The sequence below is a fragment of the Lipotes vexillifer genome, unplaced genomic scaffold (assembly GCF_000442215.2).
Source record: "Lipotes vexillifer unplaced genomic scaffold, Lipotes_vexillifer_v1.1 scaffold712, whole genome shotgun sequence".
Taxonomy (NCBI): domain Eukaryota; kingdom Metazoa; phylum Chordata; class Mammalia; order Artiodactyla; family Lipotidae; genus Lipotes; species Lipotes vexillifer.
The window spans coordinates 572,209-595,965 of record NW_006775660.1 but is presented as its reverse complement, the minus strand read 5'-3'; the positions used below and the strand labels follow the sequence as shown (position 1 = coordinate 595,965).

Here is a 23,757-nt window from a genome sequence, read left to right as displayed (position 1 = left end):
CACATTAATATACGGGGAAAGAGGGTAAGAATGACTGCAGGCTTCTCATCAGAAACAATGCAAGCCAGAAGAGAGCACACTATCTTTAAAGTATTGAAAGAAAAAGTCAGTCTAGAATTCTATAACCCACAAAATATCCTTAAGAAAGTGTGAAATAAAAACATTTTCAGACAAACAAAAACTGAGAGAATCTGTCACCAGAAGACCAGTACAACAAAGAATGTTAATGAACTTCTTCAGGCTGAAGGAAAATGATATTTAGATGAAAATGTAGATCTATTCAAAGGAAGGTAGGGTGCAAGTAATAGTAAATATGAAAGATATTTTATTCTCATCTTAAAAATCTCTTCAGAAATAATTCCTTAATGCCAAAGAAAGCAACATATTTGGGGGGATGGTTATAGCACACATAAAGCAAAATGTATTAATAATAATTAGCAAAAAGGCCATAAATGGGAGCAGGGAGAGATGGCAGTATACTATTGAAAGTTCTTACACATTACATAGCAGGTATAATATTATTTGAAGGTTCACTATGATAACTTTAGAGCAACCACTAGTAAACAAATAGTGGAGGTATAATGAAACGCTAAAAAAGGTAAGAAGGAAAAGTGGGGAAAAGGAATGAACTGACATATTAATAATATTCAGTCTTTCAATCCACAAACAAGGTATATCTCTAACATTTATGTAAGTCTTATTTAATTTTTCTCCTTGGTGTTTTGTAGTTTTCAGTATGTCATTTATTTTAAAAATGTATCTCTACGTATTTCATAATTTTTATGTTTTTATAAGTTGGCATTATTTTTCTTTTCATTTTCAAAATGTTTCAAAGTGTTTATTGCTAACATATAGAATTAAAATATATACAAGTGACTTTTCAATGTTGTCTTATCTTGTGACTTAAATTCTAGTACTTCTTTTGTAGACTTAGAACTATCTCTATACACAATTATTTTGTCTTACTCTAAGACCCTGTAATTCCAGTTCTATGTATTTACTGAAATGAAATGAAATTTTATGTGCACACAAAGGCTTGAAAGGGAATGTTCATAAGAGCTTTATTCATAAAAACCCCAAACTGGAAACAATTCAAATGTCTATCATCAGGTGAATGTATAAATCAATTGTGATGTATCCATACAATGACATACCACTCAGCAACACAAAGGAATGAACTACTAATACACATAACAATATAGATGAATGTCAAAAACATTATGCTGAGTGAAAGAAGTCAGGCAACATATGATTCTATTTAAATGAGATTCTAGACTAGGCAATACTAACCTATAAAGACAGAAAATAGATTTATAGATGTCTGGAGCTGGGGTAAGAATGGGGGGAGATTAACTGCCAAGGTATATGAAGGAAACAAAATATTCTATATTTTAGTCGTGGTAATGGCAACATGGCTGTATAAATTTGTCAAAACACATCAAACTGTACACTTATAACAAGCGTGTGTATTACTGAATACAAATTATACTTCCATAGTTGATTTTTCAAAAAACTGGATCTCAAGGAGCAACCTTAAATATATAAATCTATGTGAATTCTATCTTCCTAATACTAAAAAGTGATATAAAATTCATCAACACTTCACAAGTCTATCTAGTTTAAGATTTCTTTGTAGTCTCAATCAATCCCAGTCCTTTATCTCAAATTGGTGTTAAGCCTGGCTCTAAGATAAAGTCGAGAATCTTGGACTTCCCTGGTGACGCAGTGGTTAAGAATCTGCCTGCCAATGCAGGGGACACGGGTTCAAGCCATGGTCTGGGAAGATCCCACACGCCATGGAGCAATGAGCCCGTGTGCCACAACTACTGAGCCTGTGCTCAAGAGCTGGTGACCCACAACTACTGAAGCCTGCACGCCTAGAGCCCGTGATCCACAACAAGAGAAGCCACTGCAATGAGAAGCCCACATGCTGCAATGAAGAGTAGCCCCCGCTCAGGGCAACTAGAGAAAGCCTGTGTGCAGCAGCGAAGACCCAACAGAGCCAAAAATAATAAATAAAAAAATTAATTAATTAATGAAAAAAGAATCTAATACTCTAATGCCTAATGTCTCCTTGAGAAAAAGAGCAGAACTCAAAACACTAAGATAAGGAGAACACTAAGAGAAAGCACCAATTTCCTTAGTATAGCTTAATTTAACAACAAGGAATAACGATAAAGGGATCATAGACCACGTTTGCATCAGAGCCATGAAACCCTCTTAAAGCATCAACCAAATTATTTTCTTACCATCTTTAATACTAAGAGATTAAAGCAGCATTGGTATAGAAAGCAAACTATATTTTACAATACTGAGAAAACTCATAGCTAGCAACATCTCATTCCAAAATCTGTCTCAAATTAAATCTGGCCACCTAATATATTCATACTTTGGCAACAGTCTTTTTCACTGTGAAATTGTTAGCTTCAAGTGTTTTTTCATTCAGTAACTATTCATAGGGAACTATGATGGACCTGTGAAGGACAGGACACAATCTCTAACATCAAGTCACATATAAAGTGGAGACCAAAGCATAAACCAACAATAATTTAAAGAAGCTTAAGAGAGATTTAAACAAAGTTAAGGCCAAGAAGCAAGAATATTTATCTCTGAAGAAAAAATGTAATTATATGGCTAACTTTAACAAATACTATCTATAAATCAGAGTTCACCCTAAATAAATTTTGATGCCACTCTTAAATCCTTTATACCAAACATTCAAGAAAAATCTCATTAATTTGAAAGAGGGGGTTGTTGTAATGATTTCCAAAGAGATAAATTTGCCTTTACTTTTTGACAAAATTAGTATTTTAAACCAGATTATAGTAAGGAATTAGAAACTATATGGGAACAACCACAGATATTTGATAATTACCATTTAACTTAAACACAATTATAAATTATTATTATTGAATTATAAACTATTAATGTCATTTTCCTAAGGACCTCTTAGGGTTAGTTCAGTACTCGTTACTTTGTATATCTGAAATTGATAAAGCTTCATTTATGTTAAGAAAGGTCAGTTTACAGTGGCCTCCCCATTCAGTATTAATTTATAAAATATTACTTTAAATTTTCCCTTTTGAACAAAGGGTCAATCTTGTATTCACAGCCCCTGAAAAAATTTCCTTGTACAGAAAATACAGGCAATATTTTTCACAACATCTTAGGAATCTATGCAACAATACTGACATTTTATACTTTCAGAATTAAAAAGTTTCTTTTTACTTAGAAAAAATTCTCAGTATCTAATTCAACTGCTTATTCCATCTTAAGTTTCATACCCAAACAATACTCAATTTGAAAACAAAACCTAATTGAGCAAAGTTATCTTACAGTATAAATATAGCTTTGCTCTATGGGTTTTATCAATTTAATAAATGGAAATTTTTTTAACATATGGGATGACCACCTCTAAGTATATTATCCATTTTCATTAAGAAAATTATGCACTTTTCTAATCTATCAAAAGAGTCAGTGAAACTTACAAGCAAAGCCAGAAAAAATTAATATAGTAAGGTAAACAAACAGTAGATACCAAACCTTAGAAAGACAGCAAGTTAAAACAGTATAAAGAAAAAACAAAAGAATCTGGAGTCAGTTCTGAAATCAGACTCAGCTCTACCACTTAGTAACTATATGACTATGACAACATTACTTGATAGTCCGGAGCCTCAGTCTCCCTTTTGTGCAATAAATACGGGCCTAAAAGTAGAGAAAATTAACTGAACATTTGTAAATGGGCATACAATAAGCACCAAGTGAACCTTAGGTTTGCCATTACCTTAGATAAGACAACTGTTTTCAACTCTAGTCACGTAGAAAATGAAACTACTTCAGTCAAGCCCAAAAGATAAAATCTAGATTCTAGCAAATGAAAATCTTCTTTAGTACAATTATACAACTAGGATATCCAAATACAGGGGAAAATGAAACTTTTTCCCCCACAGTAAGAAGAATTACTGAAAAACTTCCCAAGAAAAATTTTAGAAGCCATTAAATTGCAGTAGTTAATATATACCACTCTCCACAGTGCACAGCCTTCAACACTCCAACAGCAGCTGTAGTCTGTCGTTCAAAACCTTGTCCTATATGATCTGCATGAGCTCTTGTTCTGTCTTCAAAGAGCATCTCACGAGGCTCACTAGTTCGAGGTAGGTACTGCAGGTTTTTTATCTCATTGGTAGTTCTGTTAAAACAAAATTATATATATAAAGCGAGAGCGGCAGGCTTATGTATATTAAGGCTTAATTGCCTTCAAACATTTGTACTGATGTACTGACAGGTTTAACTTTTTAAAATGCATTAATAGTTACAGAACACCTACTCTGTGTCAGGCACTCTCTAGGCACTGGAGCTACTGAACAAGACAGTAGTGAATAAGACAGACAAGTTCCTTACTCTCGTAGGAGTTTATATTCTAGTGAGAGATAGACCAAAAAATAAACAGCAAGAAAACACTAGGCAATAAGTGCTTCCATAAAACATGCACGGTTTATTGGAGGTAAGGGGAAAAAAACACTTTAGCTCCACCCTGGAGGACAGACATCTCCCACTGGGCCTCTCCTCCACCGCTCACCTTCTAGAATCCATATGCATACAGAAGCTGCTGCCTACTTGGCCTCACTCACTGCAGAAACCCTCTCCAATTTTGCTGCAGAAGGGGAACTGGGTGAGAAGAATTTATTTTGGGAGTCATCATCCTATTTACCTCCCTGTATGATTTTTCTGTTGCTTCCAGAGACAAATCAGGATTGCCCCCATTATTTTTTCGTCTCATCCTAGTCTATCCCCTAGGGTCACTCTTCCTTTTTGGTTCTCTAACTTCCCACCCTCAATCTCTACTACTTTACTACTATTTGTGCACTCTTGTCTTACAGTTTTATATAAACTTTCACACAGACACACACACAATGCTTTAACATACTTTTTTGCTGTTTGTGATTAATGTTTTACAGGTATTAGAAAGCTAGATGATGCTGCTGCTTTCTGTGGAACGCTAACAGGCTTTCAAACCAAGTCTCGTCTCATTATACCACATTCTAATGAATTAAGACTTTATTAAAGCATTTGGCACAGTGCCTAGGGCACTGTTGTCATTAGTTGGTCAGACTATAACGTGATGTGAAATGACCACATATACCATGGATTGTAATCCCTGAGGATTACAAGTTCCTCAAGGGGCTGGTGAAATCCCTTAAATTACATGTAAAAGTTTGTATATATCTGCATTATTCTAGGGAGAGTCTTTCAGATTCTCAAAATGATTTGTAAATCCAAATTAAGAATCACTGAGATACACACCAAGTTTACCATTTACTACCAACTTAAAAATTAACTTGTAAAAATTTCATTAAACCAAAATTTATTTATTAAACAGACACTCTGTTTAGGTGCTAGAGACACATTATTAACAAGCACAACATTGTCCCTGCTCTCATATAACCTACATTTTACTCTATGACCATTTCTCCCTGTTCTGTTTTTTCTTCTTAAATTTATAACCAGTGAGACCATCTTTAGACATCTAAAAAAAGTATTATCTCCCCCAGGATCACCCACTCCATTCCCATCAATGTTAAGCTAGTGTACATTCTTCTACACTTTTCTTTGTGCTTACATAAATATACTCTTACACATGTTTTTTAAATTTCTTTTCATAAAAATAGAATCATACTGGACATATACTCTACATTTTGCTCTTTTCAAGTATCATGGATATCCAGCTCAAGAGACAAAATTTCATATTATGAAATTAACTATTTCACCACATTCTTTAACAGGAATGTACCAAAATGTATTCAACCATTCTCCTGTTAATGGACATTCAGACCATTTTAAAATTTATCTCAATATAATAAATGCTGCAGTTAACATTCTTATACATTTACCTTTAGTGCTTTTATTTCTTGGGACAAATTCCCAAAAGTAGGGGTCCTGGTTCAAGGAGTATACATACGTTAAACTTTACAAGCTATTTTAGATTACTTCTAAAAAATGATTACAGAAGCTCACCCATAGACCAATAATATATATTACCCTGTTTCCTCACGTACCTACCAGCCTGTAATATACTCGCTCTTTTAATAATTTTTGCCAATGTAATAGGTAAAAATAATATCTCATAATTCTTTTAATATATATTTAATATACAATCGACTACCTGGGGCCTATTTTTCTATTGGGTTGTTCTACATTTTTCTTCTCAATTTAGAAATGCTCTTTGTATATTAAATTTAGTCTGTCACATGTTACAAATGTTTTAGTCCAGTCTATCATAGTTTTGAACTTTGTTGTTGATGTCTTTCCTCTCACAAATAGTATTATCATTGTATCTTTTAATCTTTGCTTAGGAAGATCTCTCCTAAGCTTAAGCATTTTATTCTAATATTTTTGTTTTTTACTTATTATGTTCAAATACCTTACTTCTTGTATAACAGTGGGGTTATGGCTTTGTTTTCCTCCAAATGGACTCCCATTTATGCCAGCATTATTCATTAAATAAATTTTTCTTTTCCCACTTATCTCATTATTAAGTTCCCAATATACTTTGATCTGTTTGTGCACTCTATCCTATTCCAATGATCTTTTTGAGCTTCATAGTACTTTTTAATATTGAGTAAGACAAGGTCCCCCTCATAGTTATCTTCTTTTTTACAGCTTTCTAGACTGACTTTATTCTTCCCTATGAACTTTAAAATTATTTTATCCAGTGCTGGAAGTGTGAGTCCATCTGTAATGCTAAAAATTCCAAAGGACTATCATTTTTGTCCAATCCAGAACACAGATCTAAACATTTGTTTAGATCTTATTCTATATCTTTCATAAGATGTTTTAGTTTTCTTAAAATGAATATTATTTAAATTTATTTCTGAATATTCATTAAATTTATTCCAAAACAGTTTATGTCTCTGTTGTGAATGATATTTTTTCCATTCCTAGTTACAATTTACTGTCATTTGCCTACATTTTTCATGTTTTATTTATATTTGATACTTGTAAGAAATTATATCAGCATGTGTAACCATTTTTGAACTTACATTTCAATTACACTCTAAATTTTCCCTTCCTTCTTCCTGCAAATTTCAACAATATACACATACCAATGTACAAATACCCATCCCCAGCAAAAAACATTTATATCCAACATACCTTTTCCTTTTGAAAGGTGACTTTGGCATATCAGCCACAGGGATCATTTGTTCTCCCGGGCGTACCCACATGATGGGACCATCATCACTATCTTTTCGACTCTCTAATTTTAGACTAGATAGTGTCCCCCATGGCAGTGTACACTAGAGGCAAATAATTATAGAGAAATTAATTATTTTTAAAATGTATCTTCAAATATACATTAAAGACTATTGTCCCCTTGACAAAATTTCATATATACATTTGACATACATACCTATTTTAAATATATTCATATATATTCATAAATTTTCCTTCATAATATTCTATTTCAAATACAACAAGAGAGTAATTATTCTTGGTTTCCCCCACTTCCCCAACCCTGCCAGAGGTATGATTCACTGTATTTATCATTTATTATTCTTCCTTCTACCAAATATATGGGCCATATGATGTTAATTAGTTGGCAAAATAAGTGTCTTCCATGAGAATCTAAAAAAATGAACAACTGAGTTTAAAAAATGGATACCTCAAAAAAAGGGGGGGCTTCCCTGGTGGCGCAGTGGTTGAGAGTCCGCCTGCCGATGCAGGGGACACGGGTTCGAGGCCACAACAGTGAGGCCCGCATACCGCAAAAAAAAAAAAAAAGGGGGGGGGGGTGGGATATACCTCTGATTAGTTATAATCAAAACCTAACAAAACAAAAAGGAAAACTAAACCAAAATCAAAATTTATTTCTGTGTAGTAGTTTCTTGAAAAGGTTGCTGGTCTAAAAGCAGGAATTAACATCTTTGAAAAGAAAAGAGAAATGACCAAGGGCCACTATCCATGGAATGGTTTTTTAAAAAAACATACCCCCTTTTCAAAAAGGGGAGCTTGTCAAATTAAATTTCTCCAGAAAGAATGCATTTAGCTCATTTGCTTTTAAAATTAAAATCTGAAACATAAATATTAAATGATGGTGTTTTTAAAATAGCACTCAAAATAAATGCAACCAAATTCCATGTCACTAGTTGGGAGAAACAGACAAGGAACCAAAGGTTTAAAACGAACAAAAAAGGAAATAAAAGGGGAATGGAGTAGGGTGAAAAAGAAAAGGAAGAAAAAGATATATGTACACATATAGACTAGAAAATTAAGCATGCAGAAGTGAAAAAAGAAGAGATGTTTAACAGATTATGTGGCAAATACTAGAGATAAACTGATCTTGTCACATTTTGACCTTTTTATTACTGATTAAATAACTGACCTAACTACATAGATCAGAGATTTTTCTCTCAATAGGATAGCCCCAGCCGCCCATAAGAAGAAATATTTTCTGGAATGCAGAGATTGTTGGGGGAAAAAAAAAGAAAACAGAATCTGGCTAAAAATCATTTAAAGAATTTAAAGGGGCCTTAAAGCTGCATAGTTTAAATACCTTATTTTATGGACGAGGAAACTGAAGCCTAGAAAGTTTAAACGACTTGCCCAACCCAGCTAGGATCTCGCAAGATTGAAATAGTTATACAACTCCCCAGGCCAGTTTTCCACAAACCCAAACTGCCATTCCCTTGTCTTGAACACTTTAATTTAGTAGACATCCTTCCTGTACCTCTTATATCCTCTGGCACTCAGTTTATAAAAAGCTGATAAACGGAAGGAACTTATTTTCCTAAAGTGGCAGCTACAGGCAAGTGTTATTTTCTGGTCCACCACTTAGCTTTGCCATTAAAATTAGTACCTGAGAAGACACACACACACACACACACACACACACACACACACACAAGAATTACTTCTACTTTGTCATCTTTTCCTTTCCTTCCTTATAATTCAAATGAAATCAAAGTTTTTATAATTCTGAAACAGCCATGATCTGTTATCACTTGTAGCATGAAAGTAACTCCCACAACTTAGACTGCTTGATATTGTTTTCTCTTACTTTTAAAAATGGTGAATCTTCCAACATGTCAAGGAACTCAGGGAAGTAATCTCCCACTTCTTCATCTACTGCTCCCACCAAGCTGATCTGTCGCATTGGGCCAGCTCTATAAGTACCATGAGAATACGTTCTTTTTACCTGAAGGATATGGAGTTAATTAAGTTAAACAGAAGATAATGCCCTGTTATCACTGGATAACACTAAATTATGTTGTCTGAAAATATTAGAACATAATGTGTGGCAAGCAAAACAACAAAAAAAAGCCTTTCACAAACAGTAAAAAAAATAAGGCACTTAAAAAAAAGAAAAAAGATCGGCACAAAATCAAGCTATTTTACCTTCTCTAGCTATTCCCACACACTGCTTATGAAAACACAGTTGAGATAAACAGCGTAATTCCAGACAACTAACTATAATTTCTCCTTATAACAGAGGAGTTTATTATTTGATCTACAGTGCCACTGAAATTATATTTAGAAGTCCCTATACCTATATTTTCCTGAATGGTTCATATCTTTTTCTCAGAATTTTCAAAAGTAGACCCTCTGAAAACGTTGCATTTAACCATCACCAGTAGTTTGTATGTCCAAAAGGCCACCAGGAATGATCTTCCCTTCTAGATCTTAGCATGTTAACTAGGATCCAGTTTACTTTTTTCTGATGAAAATCTACTAGAGCTTGAGAACCAAAAGTCCTAGGTCCCAAATCTGTCTACCTTTGCTATCTACCAGCTATGTGACCTCCAGAAATCACTTAAATTCCTTGAGTTTAAGTTTCCTTAACCGGAAAGATTTACCTCGGATTGAAGAAAACAATAATTGTACAGTGTGAGCAAATGGGTATCATTTGAATATCAACCAAAATAAAACAACCTATATACCTCAAGAATCACTGGTACCTAAGTTTTCAAAAGCACATTTAAATCTTGCAAAGAAACCTCATATACTAACAGTAGTAAACAAGAGTATTTTTTAAAGCAAAACAACTTCCTTTCATAAACAAACTTCAAGCAAAATCCTAATTATTATTTTCTCTGGATTAGCCTTTATGGCCACTAACTGTAGCGAAATTACATTGTCTCAGTTTGCCTGGGTCTATCCCAGTTTTAAAATGGAAAGTCCCGTACCAGGCAAACCCACATGGATGAGCTTTCATCACATCAGGGACACAGACTAAAATATTTTCATATCACAAGGTGAATTCCCACAATTGCAGCTGATATAGATAGTATTCTGCATCAATGTATTTAAGCCCCCACCCACATCAAAAACATGACAATGAAAGTTCTATCATAATAGAACATTTGACTAAAACATTAGAGAATTTTATTTTTTAGCATAATAAGCAAAACAGCATAACAATTATACATTAATTCCTTAATAAATTTACCAGAATTACAAGGTTAAGTTTTCATGAACTATCACAAATTCACTTCTCAGAACCATAAAATCTTGCTCCAGTCCCCAAGTTACAAAAAAAAGTAGCGGTCTGTGTCCCCATTTTGTACTCATGATCTGACCTTTTTCTTGTCTCCCAAAAGTTCTTAGCATTTCCAGTACTGAGAAAGCTAAAAGTTAAAATCTGACTCACAACAATATTTAGGCTTTAGATGTTTAGATATACTAAGAGTACTACAACAGGAAAATTAGTCATCACTATGCATTTCTGTAATGCAGTCTAACAAAGCTAAAAATATCAAGTTGAAATGTAGCAAATCTATAAGAACTGATATCAATTCTGTTACGTGACTCTGAGCTTGTGGCTTCAGTTTTGGATCTGCAAATGGTCACGTGAGTTTTTGAGAGACCTCAAGACCATTCAGTGAAATCAAACACCTTCTATTGTAAAACACAAATTTACAAGTGCTTTGTAATATTCATTTGACTTACAAGTGACATTAGGTAATATTTCCACTTCACACAAATAAGTAAATTTTCTGTGCCTCCATCTTCTCTGTCTTGTTTAAGCTTAGATAACTCATCTAAATCATTAACCAGTTCTAACAAAGCCAGAATCAAGAAAGTCTTTGCCATCCAGCTGGTTCATTCTACTACGTCAGCTGAATAATTTGGGCAGTGACTCAATTATCAACTAAATAATTAGGGCAGGGAGGAATGTTCAGTGAGGGAATCCTTCCAAAGCACTAAGCACAACTGAATTTATGAGCTCTCGCAAAGAAATGGGTACTTTAAACATACTTTTAAAGCAAAAGGCAAACGCATATATGGTCTACTGGACTCTTTTTTTCCAAGGGAGTATGTGCAAGGACAAAATACATGCATTCAAAAAATACACCAATAAAGAAAGAATGCTCTTTAATATGAATGTTAGAATTTAGGAGTCAGAGACAATCTACTCTGAGGAAATGTAAAGTCTGAAATTATAAGTTTATTTAATAGGCAAAAACATGAAATAACTCATTTCTCAAATAACTGAAATAGATTTTGGAGTTCTACATAGTGGTTGCCATGCAACTCAAATAACTACTTCCATTATAAAAACAAACAAACAAAAACCCTACTATAACAATATTTAACTATAGAGAAGGTATAAATACAATTAATAATTAAAAAAACAGAACTAGTAGGACTTCCCTGGTGGCGCAGTGGTTAAGATGGCTCGCTCCCAATGCAGGGAACCTGGGTTCGATCCCTGGTCAGGGAACTAGATCCCATTTGCATGCCACAACTAAGTTTGCATGCCACAACTAAGGAGCCCGCCTGCTGCAACTAAGGAGGAGGTGAACCACAACTAAGGAGCCCTCAAGCTGCAACTAAAGGATCCTGCATGCCACAGCTAAGACCCGACACAACCAAATAAATAAATAAATATTAAAAAAAAAAAAAACAGAACTAGTTATTAACAAGTTTAACATTCAGCCCTCTTAGAGTGAAATTTCTGTGTTTAAATGTTAAGTAAAAACATGTATCGTTTAGTAACAGAAAAAATGGGTAAAGCTTCTTGGGTGGTAATATTAAAGACAAATGACTTATAACTTAAGTACTTAACTTTGATTTAACCAGATGTTGCTATTTTAGGTTGGAATGATCATTTCACTGATTGAAGAGAACATTACTGACCTAGCCATATCATTTCATTCAAATTACACCTTTATATTAATTTCCAAGTTTACAAATGTTGTTCTTTGTTTACAAGTAAAATAAAATGAAACACGTCTAAATATTAGAAATTTTAACACAATAGACTAAATTAAAACAAATTTGACTTTTCCTCCTCTCCTATGTCTATTTTGAGGCTACCTAAAAGGAGGCTATATCCTTTGATGATTCTTTTAAAAGTATATCCTATTAAAATTCATAAATATTTCAAAGGATATTTGGGAGAAACTGAATTTTAAAGAGTAAAGTAATACAGACTCTATTTGTCGGATTATAACCTTAAATATGGTATTTGAATCTTCATAGTTCTGGTCACCTCATGGCAAAATACATATATACTATATGTAAATTCACTTACACACATAATTTGCTATAATAAAATAAAAGCACAATTCTCTCCCCTTTTCACCAAAATGTGCTAGAACTGTAAAGTACATTCTGTTTGTCCACTATTAAAACCACAGATAGGGAATTCCCTGGCAGTCCAGTGATTAGGACTCCATGCTCTCTCACTGGCAAGGGCCCGGGTTCAATCCCTGGCCGGGAAACTAAGATCTCGCAAGCCACGCAGTGCAGGAAAAAAAACCCCAAAGAAATCCACAACACAGATATATTCCACTAAGTACGGTCTCTATATAAATTACATATACTTAGCTATCAGGTTTAAAACAAAACAGCAATTTTCTTCTAAGACATTCATTCTTCAAATATTAAAGATAAGAATCTGATGACTCAATAGGATGGATATAAATTTAAAACTAAATTTTAAAAATTAAATTAATCAAAATCTAAGCTTGTGAAAGTAATCTGAATTTTAAAATACAGTATAACTCAATTAAAAAACGGGCAGACCTGAATAGACACTTTTCCAAAGAAGACATACAGATGGCCAACAGGCACATGAAAAGATGCTCAACATCACTAATCATCAGGGAAATGCAAATCAAAACCACAATGAAATATCACCTCACACCCGTCAAAATGGCTATCATCAAAAAGATCAAAAATAACAAATGCTGGAGAGGATGTGAAGGGAACCCTTGTACACTGTTGATGGGAATGTAAATTGGTACAGCCGCTATGGAGAACAGTATGGAGTTTCCTCAAAAAACTAAAAACAGGGCTTCCCTGGTGGCGCAGTGGTTGGGAGTCTGCCTGCCGATGCAGGGGACACGGGTTCGTTCTCCGGTCCAGGAGGATCCCACGTGCCGCGGAGCCGCTGGACCCATGAGCCATGGCCACTGGGCCTGCGCGTCCAGAGCCTGTGCTCCGCAGCGGGAGAGGCCGCAGTGGTGAGAGGTCCACGTACCGCAAAAAAACAACAACAAAAAAACCCAAACAAACAAACAACAAAAAAAACTAAAAACAGAACTACCATACGATCCAGCAATTTCACTCCTAGGTATATATCTGAAGAAAATGAAAACACTAACTCAAAAAGATATATGCACCCCAATGTTCATAGCAGCATTATTTACAAGGGCCAAGATATAAAAGCAATCCAAGTGTCCAACAACAGATGAATGGATAACAAAGACGTGGTATAGGGCTTCCCTGGTGGTGCAGCGGCTGAGAGTCTGCGCAGCGGTTGAGAGTCTGCCAACGCAGGGGACACGGGTTCGAGCCCTGGTCTGGGAAGATCCCATGTGCCACGGAGCAACCGGGCCCGTGAGCCACAACTACTGAGCCTGCGTGTCTGGAACCTATGCTCCGCAACGAGAGGCCACAATAGTGAGAGGCCCATGCACCGCGATGAAGAGTGGCCCCCACTTGCCGCCAAATGGAGAAAGCCCTCGCGCAGAAACGAAGACCCAACACAGCCATAAATAAATAAATAAAATTTTTAAAAAAGACAGGACCAGGACTGAACAAAATAAAAAGGACCTGTACTATACAAGTAATCATTAGGGATTAGAAAAATGGTCATAAATTCGCATATTGAGGAGATTAAACAATTAATGAATATTATGTAAAAGCAGAAGACAACAGATTCACAGGATGAGTTTAAAAAAATAAAAGATGTGGGGATTCCCTGGTGGCGCAGTGGTTGAGAGTCCGCCTGCTGATGCAGGGGACACGGGTTTGTGCCCCGGTCTGGGAAGATCTCACATGCCGCGGAGCGGCTGGGCCCGTGAGCCATGGCCGCTGAGCCTGCACCTGCGTGTCTTGAGCCTGTGCTCCGCAACAGGAGAAGCCACAATAGTGAGAGGCTCCCGCGTCCCCAAAAAAAAAAAAAAAAAAAAAGAATGAAATTTTGCTATTTGCAACAACATGGATGGACCTGGAGAATATTATGCTAAGTGAAATAAGTCAGACAAAGAAAGATTAATACTGTATATTATTACTTATATATGGAATCTAAAAAGTAAAATGAATGAATATAACAAAAGAGAAACAGACTCACAGATATAGAAACAAACTAGTGGTTACCCTGTATGGAGGGGGAGGGGGAAGGGGGGAGGAGAGAGGAGCAAGACAGGGGCAGGGAGTTAAGAAGTACAAACTACTATGTATAAAATAAATAAGGTACAAGGATATAATGTACAGCACAGGGAATATAGCCAATATTTTTTAACAACTTTATATGGAGTATAATCTATAAAAATTCTGACTTTGTCACCTGAAACTAATATATTATAAATCAACTACCCCCCAATTAAAATAAACAAACACACTGTAATGTAACTTTTAATTATATACCATTTAATACAACTTTCTAGATTAATAACCCAATACTTGAAACATATACTAAATCAGTCTGAACCATTAATTTAATGTTTCAAAAATGGAAAACTACACATAACAATGTATTCAAATTCAAAAAGTATATACTTCTTGATGAAACATATAGATACCACTTAAGTTGTTAAAAAAAATTACAAGAATATAATCCACACACTTTTCACAAAAAAGTAAATAGTACACCTTTTATTATGAGATACCTATTATATGGCAATATTATACAGCAAATAATCCAGTTTCCTCTATTACATGGAATAAAAGTAAATCTATAATAATCATAAGGAAAAAAGCCTCAATTCTCCAAAAATAATCTATCCAACAATTACAACTCAAAAGCAGTGGGATGGGAGAAGGAAACAGATAAGAGTTGAAAGAATCTCTAAATAGTCAAAATTACTGCCACAAAGGCCATGATTCACAGAAGGATACTCTTCTTACATGTATGTTTCTACACTAGGCATAATTCTAACTAACATCTAAAATCATAAAGGATAAGAAACCACAAGTTTAGAAGAGGAAGGAGGGGCAAGAGGTAAGCACAGCTGCAGCTCCCCTAGGTCATCAATATTATAATATCATAATGACAAGCCTAGACTGAAAATAAAGAGATATGTTGTATATGCTCAGGAAAAGGATAAATCTTGGTCCTTACAACTGTATGCTTCCATTATCTAGAAAAACCACTAATCTGGAAAAACTCACATCCTGATGACGCTTGACATGAAATTACTGTATTTGCTTCAGTAAACATTCATCACACTATCAGTTTTCTGATGCAGTTAAAAAATTAAATTGGAAATACCAAAAAATGTCACTGCTTTAAAACATATCCTATATGCTTCCAAAAAGGGAAATGTAGAGTTACAAAGAGGACACATATTGTTCCTCCTAATTTAGGTATACTTCTCAAAAAACACAATAAAAGACAGAAATGATACTTATTCATATATTTGCAAAAGCTGTTGATAGATGTAACATTTTTAATCTAAACCTCCCCTAGAGTCTCCCTACCCAGCAAAAACCCTACCACCATCATGACTGTATTTTCACATTTCCCTTCATTTATTCTCTATAAATGTTTTAAAGGTGGGGTGGGGGAGATTGGAGAGCAGGAAATAAAAGACTTCTTAAACCCTCTGCCAGTAAGTGTCAATAACAAAATCTCATAAGTTTTGGTTAATGGGAAAAGAACTGTTACATTACGTTTAAACTAAACCCTATTCATTTTTCTTCACGTAAATAATCTTTAAAAAACAAAAATACAACCTTATGATTCTGAGTTTGGCTTGCTACAAAGAAAAAAGTAGCCTTTATGACAGGAAATACATTGCCAAAAGTAAATCTATAAGTCTCAATACTGCTTTCTCTTATTTTACTTATAAAAACTGCTGCAACAAGGGAAGCAAATATGGACACATGTAATTCAAAAAAACATGAGGCATGACTCACTTGAAATAATGCTGTCTCCCAAAATGTATTCCCTGATATGTCAGTCCCTGAAGAGAGGATTCTATAGTCCAGTAAGTTTGGAAAACTCTTCCTGTTTGAGAGGTTCACCACACACTATTAAAGGCTAGGTTCTGAGAAGTCTCACAGTAAACAATCATAACTTATTTGGCCCAGTATTAGACAAACTATTTTGACTTCAAAACCTGTTTTTCTCATTTACTTGTTTTCTTTTAGTGTACCTATCAACATCCCAAGATAGTAAAAATTCCACAGAATACGTTATAAATACTTTATACTTTATACAGTATAGTTATCCATAATAAATATAGAAGATATTATAGATGCTTCTAGCTAGTATCATCATTAATCCAAAGAAAACACAAAAACAGGACAGTTATTACAGCAAAAAATTGAGGGGGTGAGGGCAGAAGAGGCTATTGGTTCAATTCTGGTGAGCTTTTCTGGGGGGAGGGCAAGAGGAAAGAAGGGAGTCTCGTATTTTAATAAAACAACACCAGCTCACCACATTCCTACTGAGGCAATCTGAACATCTAACAAAAATATGTCTGCCACAAGGGGGAGCCATTCCCCATCACATCTGGCATATCCTCTCAAATTAAAACATAACAAGAAATAACATATAATCAACATTTCAAAAATATCCATATAACTATAACTAAAATAAGAATAAAATTGTTATTAATCATTTTTAAACTAGTACAAAAAGGAAAAGGTCTCTCAATTAGAACATCTGGTACCTGCCATAACAGATCAGTTCAAAAGCATTCAAGGAGGACATGACAAGCACAACTGGTCAAAATGAAATTTCAGTACAAAGACTGGCAGTGGTCAAAGATGGTATGTCAAATCATCTTTACTGGCCTAGCATGGTGAATGACCCATGAATTCAATAAATGTTAGTTATCTCCCCTCATTTTGCAGAGAGGCAAGGCTAACAGATCCGATCAGATTTAATAACTGTTTCACTATTAAAATATTAGCCATTTAATTATGAGTTAACCCTTGACATAAGTTATTTGCTACAAGCAACTCAGAACCAGGATAAAATAAAAAATAAGATTTAGAGTTTGAGGGAGGGAAAAGGGTGATTAGACGATAACTGCCCCAGTTTTCATATTCTCACAGTTCTTACTACAGAGTTTGGAGTGCATGCTGATTAAATATTGCATGGCAAGCCAGAAATCTCAATTGTTTCTTGACAGATAAAACTGTCTTACTTGCCTTTCTGTTTCCCTACCATCAAAGGCACAGGAGAACGATCAATGTCCAAATGAGTATTTGAAGAAAATAGAGATGGTAGAAAAACTAAGACAGATGTGGATGAGCGCAAATGGCCAAAAACTCTTCTCAAGCATGTATGCTCACTTCTGAGCAATGTTACTGTGTCACTCCTATCATCAAGAAGTGAATCTGGTTTTGGCCTCATGACTTCCTTTGGCCAATGGGACATCAGCAAACACAAAACAAGCAGAGGCTTGCCCTCTTTCTGCTCTATTTACCCTGCAACTATCAACATGTGTACAAGCCCACGCTAACCTGCTAAATGATGAGAAAAATGTGATTATCACCCCAATCGAAATTGCATCAAACCGCCAGACAAATAAGCGAGGTCTCCTAAGACCAACTGATTGGCAAACCATCAGACATGATTGAGGCCATGCAGCCCCCAGTTGAGCTGACAAAGACTGTCCAGAGAGTCCAACAGATTGTGAGAAAAATCTTTAAGCCACTTAGTTTTGAGGGTTTTGGTTTGATTTGCAGCAAAATAACTGATATAGATAGGTTACAAACTTTCTACGAAAATCCATTTCTATTCTCAAATAGAATTTTATTTCATATAGTTTGATTGATATTATACCACTAACATCAGAAAAATGACATGACCTATAAGACAATATATAATTCTACCATGTCTTCAGATTCTTCAGGCAATCGGCAGGGATACAGATGAAGATGAAATATAGAATTATGCAAGTAAAAAGAATTCCAAAATCAAAGAACAGGATGTCTTGATCCTTTTGTCAGTATTGTATGTGTGTGCGTGTGCACGTGCATGTGTGCATACATATATATATACCCATACACAAAAAAATCTCGTTAACATGTTTTAAGAATAAAGGCTAAACAGATGCAAAAATGAATTTCTGTGAAAACTACAGAGTATTATCACAAAGGTAAGCATTATCACTATAAAGATCATAGAAACAGCTACATCTTACCTATACTGTCCTCTTTTAGTTTCTACAGAATTTAGGGCAAATTCTTTTCGCTGCTCTGGTTTTAATTAAACAAACAAACAAACAAAACTGGTCTGCAGAAAACAACTTCCTCAGTCTTCTAAGCTCTTAAAAAAACAAGCAAAGTAAAAATCCAGTTTGGGGAAATATCAAATGACCAGTTCAGGAAAGCTTTTCGCTAGATACTCCTCTTCATACCATAGGAATGGCTGGATCTGGAGGACACTGAGGTAAAGGCACATGGACCGTGCACAGGCAGCTTCCTGCCACGAAATCTAAAGCTGCAGAACAAAAAGCAGTCCTTGGGCTTCCCTGGTGGCAGTGGTTAAGAATCCAGCTGCCAATGCAGGGGACAGGGTTCGAGCCCTGGGCTTGGAAGATACCACATGCCGCAGAGCAGCTAAGCCCATGCACCACAACTACTGAGCCTGTGCTCTAGAGCCCGCGAGCCACAACTACTGAGCCCGCATGCCACAAAGACTGAAACCCGCACGTCTAGAGCCCACGCTCCACAACAAGAAGCCACCGCAATGAGAAGCCCGTGCACCACAACGAAGAGTAGCCCCCGCTCACCACAACTAGGGAGCAGCAGCAAAGACCCAACACAGCCTAATTAATTAATTAATTAATTAAAAGCAGTCCTTGCAGATCACATAGCTAGGGGGCCAGAGCCACAACTGGTAACAAAGAGGATGCATCTGCCTAGAGTTTCCTCTGTGCCATACGTATTATCCAAGAACCCTAAGAGGTGATGGCAACCAGGGTAGGTGGCACTTCAATGACTTGAGACCCACAACCTAGCCACACACTGGCATGATTACCAAGTGCCAGCATCACGTTGTATTTAATAAAAGGAAGCATGGTTTTCATGTTGTACATACTGCACAAATTAGGATGAAAATTATCATTTAATAAAAAATTAATAATTCCTAACCTTAAAAGCTATCTGAAAAGCAAATGTAAGTATTGTGACTTTAAAGGATGACGGAAATAACTTGCATAGTATGGCAACAGAAAGTTTATGATACAGTGGAAACAAATCACATTGGAAGTCAAGAGGCCTACCATAAAACCGAGCACTTAGCAGACATAATAAATGAAAAACAAATGAATGATCTAATACCAAAGGACTTTGGGCAATTATTTCTTCTCTCACTGTTTCCTCATTGCTAAAATTAAATTGCAATGAAGAGTAAATGAGTTATTAGATATAAAGCGCTTAGAATAGTTCCTGGCAGTAAGCACTCAATGTAGATACTATCCCTAGATGACAGTCTAGTTCTACCACTAAACACAGGTGTAATCTCAGACAAATTACTAACCATTCTGAAATTCTATAAAATGACAGGGCTAGTGACAGATGCTCTACAGCTCCCTTTCGGCTCTAAAAAACATTTAAATTCCAATTCTCAAACATGTTATATAGGCAATAAGTACCCCCACACACACATTAAAATTTTAAATACCACATATTTTCCAGACTTCAGTATATTACACAATGTACACCAAACATACTGTGGGGTGGGGGGTTGGTATGAGTGGATGTTATTGCATGTCAAGACTATCATTTAAGGTGGAGACTATAACTTGAACACATATCAAAAAAAGAAATATACTCAAAATAAGGAAAAGAGACCTGGATGAAGTTTAAGGAAATTTTGTTCTATTCCTGGCACTGTTGTGCAACCTGGCACTGAGTAACCTTAAAACCCTAAGTTACTCCTATCTACGTTTGTTTAAGTTGAGAAAGTTCGGGATAGATGATCACTAAAAGATCCCTTTGAAACTTTCTTCACTTTTTTCCTCTTTCCAAACTAGAATGTCAATTATTACTTACAATACCAAAAGTTTAGCACAAATAAATGTGACAATTGGCTGATCTTTGACCTAAGCAGTCTCTGCTCTGAGAATGAGTAACAATGCACCAGACTTAGATGGGCCTACATTCACTTCCAAGAGCCAGTGGACTGGATTCTGCCTCAGCTTTTTTTTTTTTTTTTTTTTTTGCAGTACGCGGGCCTCTCACCGCTGTGGCCTCTCCCATTGCGGAGCACAGGCTCCGGACGCGCAGGCTCAGCGGCCATGGCTCACGGGCCCAGGCGCTCCGCAGCATGTGGGATCTTCCCGGACCGGGGCACGAACCCGTGTCCCCTGCATCAGCAGGCAGACTCTCAACCACTGTGCCACCAGGGAAGCCCTGTCTCTGTTTTTAAAATAATCTATATTCTACAACACAGAGAAGGGTAGGAAATAGAAAGCAGCTCAATATATGCACTGGTCTGCTCATTTTCTCACATAATCACGTATTTAACTGATGATTCCTTTGTATCACAATATATTTAATAGCCAACATTTATTCAGCACCTTCCACATGATGAATCCAATGCTAAGCATTAAAGCACTACTGCATAAAGGAAGAAGACAATTTTAAGTGATGTTCAAGTAAGAGAACTATTGTATGGACTGAAAAAATACACAGCGAAATTCATTTCACTTCCAAAATAAATCCACGGTAAAAAGGACAAAGAATCTTAATTATTTCACTGATTTTCTTTAAAAAAAAATAAACAACACAAATAGAAGCTGAAATTTAACCTCTAGCATTCACATCAAGAAAGTTATTTATTCTTAATATTCCCAAGAGGTTTCATTATATTATCTTTTTATTTCAAACCTATGGCAAAATGAGGAACAAAGAACAGAAACTTGCCTAAAACATATAATTAAAAGTTAAAATAAAAAACTAAAACCTCTTACCTGAGCATGAAAATTGGACATAGTTGTTGTCTCTATATCCTTCTTTCCCAATATCTCCATTTTCACTGGTGAATTGGGAAAATTAAATGAAAAGTAGTCTAAAAAATCAGGTAAATAAGTAGCTGCCCCATGAACAATACCCATTACATAGAAAGCTGCAGAGTTCTCGTTTTCACTGAACACCAGACCCACAAACTCTTCTGCAAACCTCTCCATCTCCACAGGAGACAGGTGTGAGAGTTCATTGCTGTAGGCGTGGATAACTGATGCACCTCCATTAGGCTGGTGCTCAATATGAATGAGCTGTTTGAACTCCAAAGTGTCCAACCTTTTGAGGTTGTTCTGAACCCGTGGCTCCTTTAATGAGACAAATGGAAACTCACTGTTCTCTGGAATTTTGGAATCATAGTTCTTGGTATCCAAATTCTTTCCACTGTAATCCTTTATGTTATCATTTAGGATGCCTTTGGCTTCTTGATCTTCAACATCAGACAGCAATCCTGAGCAGATGGTTTGAATAGATTTGCTATACATTTTTGGACGCTTCCGTTTTTCATTCTCTTTGTGTTTCTTTTTCTTCTTCTTCTTTGCCTTCTTAATTTGTAAGTCTTCTACACTTGTTTTTGGTTTCTCCTTCCCACCTGTTGGGAAACATTTTTTTTGAAACTCTGTATTTTAGTTTCTTCAAAACCCATGCTTTAGGAATTGTTTTAAAATAAGCAAAATTCACTCAGAATGAAGTTTATATTTGGGACTTGTTTTACACAGTATTGATAATCATAATTTAGTCAGGTTCTTTCCCTCTCTCTCCACACACACAGGCACACACACACACACAGAAGAAGGCTTAAGAAAAAGTTATGCCTAGAGTGCATGGTACCATTCTGACATGTAGCAGATGCTCAATCAGCATTTACTGAATTAACGAAACGAATGTTTTAGAAAGCATAATCTTCAAATTCTAAATACAGAAAGCCAGAAATGGAAAGTTGAACAAAAGTCAATATGAACAATGCCCTGCAGATGTTTTCCATCGATATATATCATTTTTACTTTAAATTCTTCAAAATTGCATATAGGTGTCAAGACTTACAAATCATAAAAGGAGAAAAATACTTGCATAGTGTATCAGCAACAAACATAGCAATTCCTTAGCTTTTTACCATATGTAAAAAGCTTTACCTTGGTAAAGTACTCTTTCATCCAAAATGGGCTATGTTAGATCTACTAGAGTCTACAAAGTTTCCAGTGAAGACCTAACAAGGTACTGTAAGACATGACAAAATTAGAATCATTTATCATGTCCTAAGTACAAATGATATCCATGTACTGGTAAAGAGAGAAATTTAAAAAAGGAAAGAAAGAAAGAAAAAGACATGGGTCATAGTAAGTTTATATATTAATGAGTTTCTGTAACCAAAAGCAAGTAGACCCTGGGCTCAGTAATTCAGAAATCCAAAGAATAAAAGATTAATCCACAGAGGCTATACAGCTATAGAATTTAAGTTTACATATATAAATACAACATTATCACAGTATACTTATTTCTATACGATAAGAAAAATAGAAAAGAGTAGCATCCTCACAAGAAAATATTATGCTTCCTAAGATAATATGAAAAAAACCCATTAAGATAACAGTTGAGGAAAGAAGGCATTCACTGTTTCCATCTGTTATTTCACTTTTATAGATAACCTGTCATGAATTAAGTTTCCTCAACCTGCTTCTTTAGCTAAATTCTTCCATCCTCACATATCTCTATTATTCTTTTCTGTCTCTGGTGAATGAGATGTCCTGCCTACTTCCCCAAAATAAGTCCATCCCATCAACTCCAAAACCCTTGCTTAAAGTTCTCTATCCTCTTCTTTTGACCATCAAACTTCTTATAAAAAACTGCAATGCCCAGTGCCTTCCCTTTATTAACTGACCATTCTTATCCCCTAAATTCTGGGTCTGCTTCCAGTCTACTCAAATTTACTTTCCCAGAATGTTCATATATCAAATCCAATGATATTCTCTCAAATCACTCTTCCTGATCTCTCCAATGTTTTATGTAATTACCCAACTCATCCTTGATTATTTTTTACTTCCATGATACTACTGCCTTAATTTTTGGTCTAAAAGCCTCATGACTATCTCTCATCCTTAATGCGGGAGCCATATTAATCATTCTATACGTTTTATATATTGCTTTGATCATGTTCATCCCTTGACTCAACTGCTTTCAAGCGTTCTCAAATACAACCTCTTCAATCTGGAATCCAGAGTCAATGCCCTCAAGTATGCCATGCTCTGGTCCAATCTGCACTACTTACAATTTCTTATGAAACATACCTAGTCCTACTTTATCTTTCTACTACTGGAAAAGGCATTTTCT

At 35.5% G+C, this 23,757-nt stretch overlaps 1 protein-coding gene across 1 annotated transcript in view; it reads right to left on the bottom strand.

Moving 5' to 3' along the window:
• Positions 1 to 23,757, bottom strand: part of RSBN1L (round spermatid basic protein 1 like) — a 64,181-nt gene that overhangs the window by 2,407 nt on the left and 38,017 nt on the right. Inside the window, exons 3-6 of the mRNA XM_007450089.1 lie at positions 21,381 to 22,021; positions 9,056 to 9,193; positions 7,153 to 7,295; positions 4,022 to 4,189 (exon numbers count right to left, since the gene is read on the bottom strand). Of these exons, the coding sequence (XP_007450151.1) occupies positions 4,022 to 4,189; positions 7,153 to 7,295; positions 9,056 to 9,193; positions 21,381 to 22,021 (1,090 nt within the window). The remainder of the gene's footprint in view (positions 1 to 4,021; positions 4,190 to 7,152; positions 7,296 to 9,055; positions 9,194 to 21,380; positions 22,022 to 23,757) is intronic.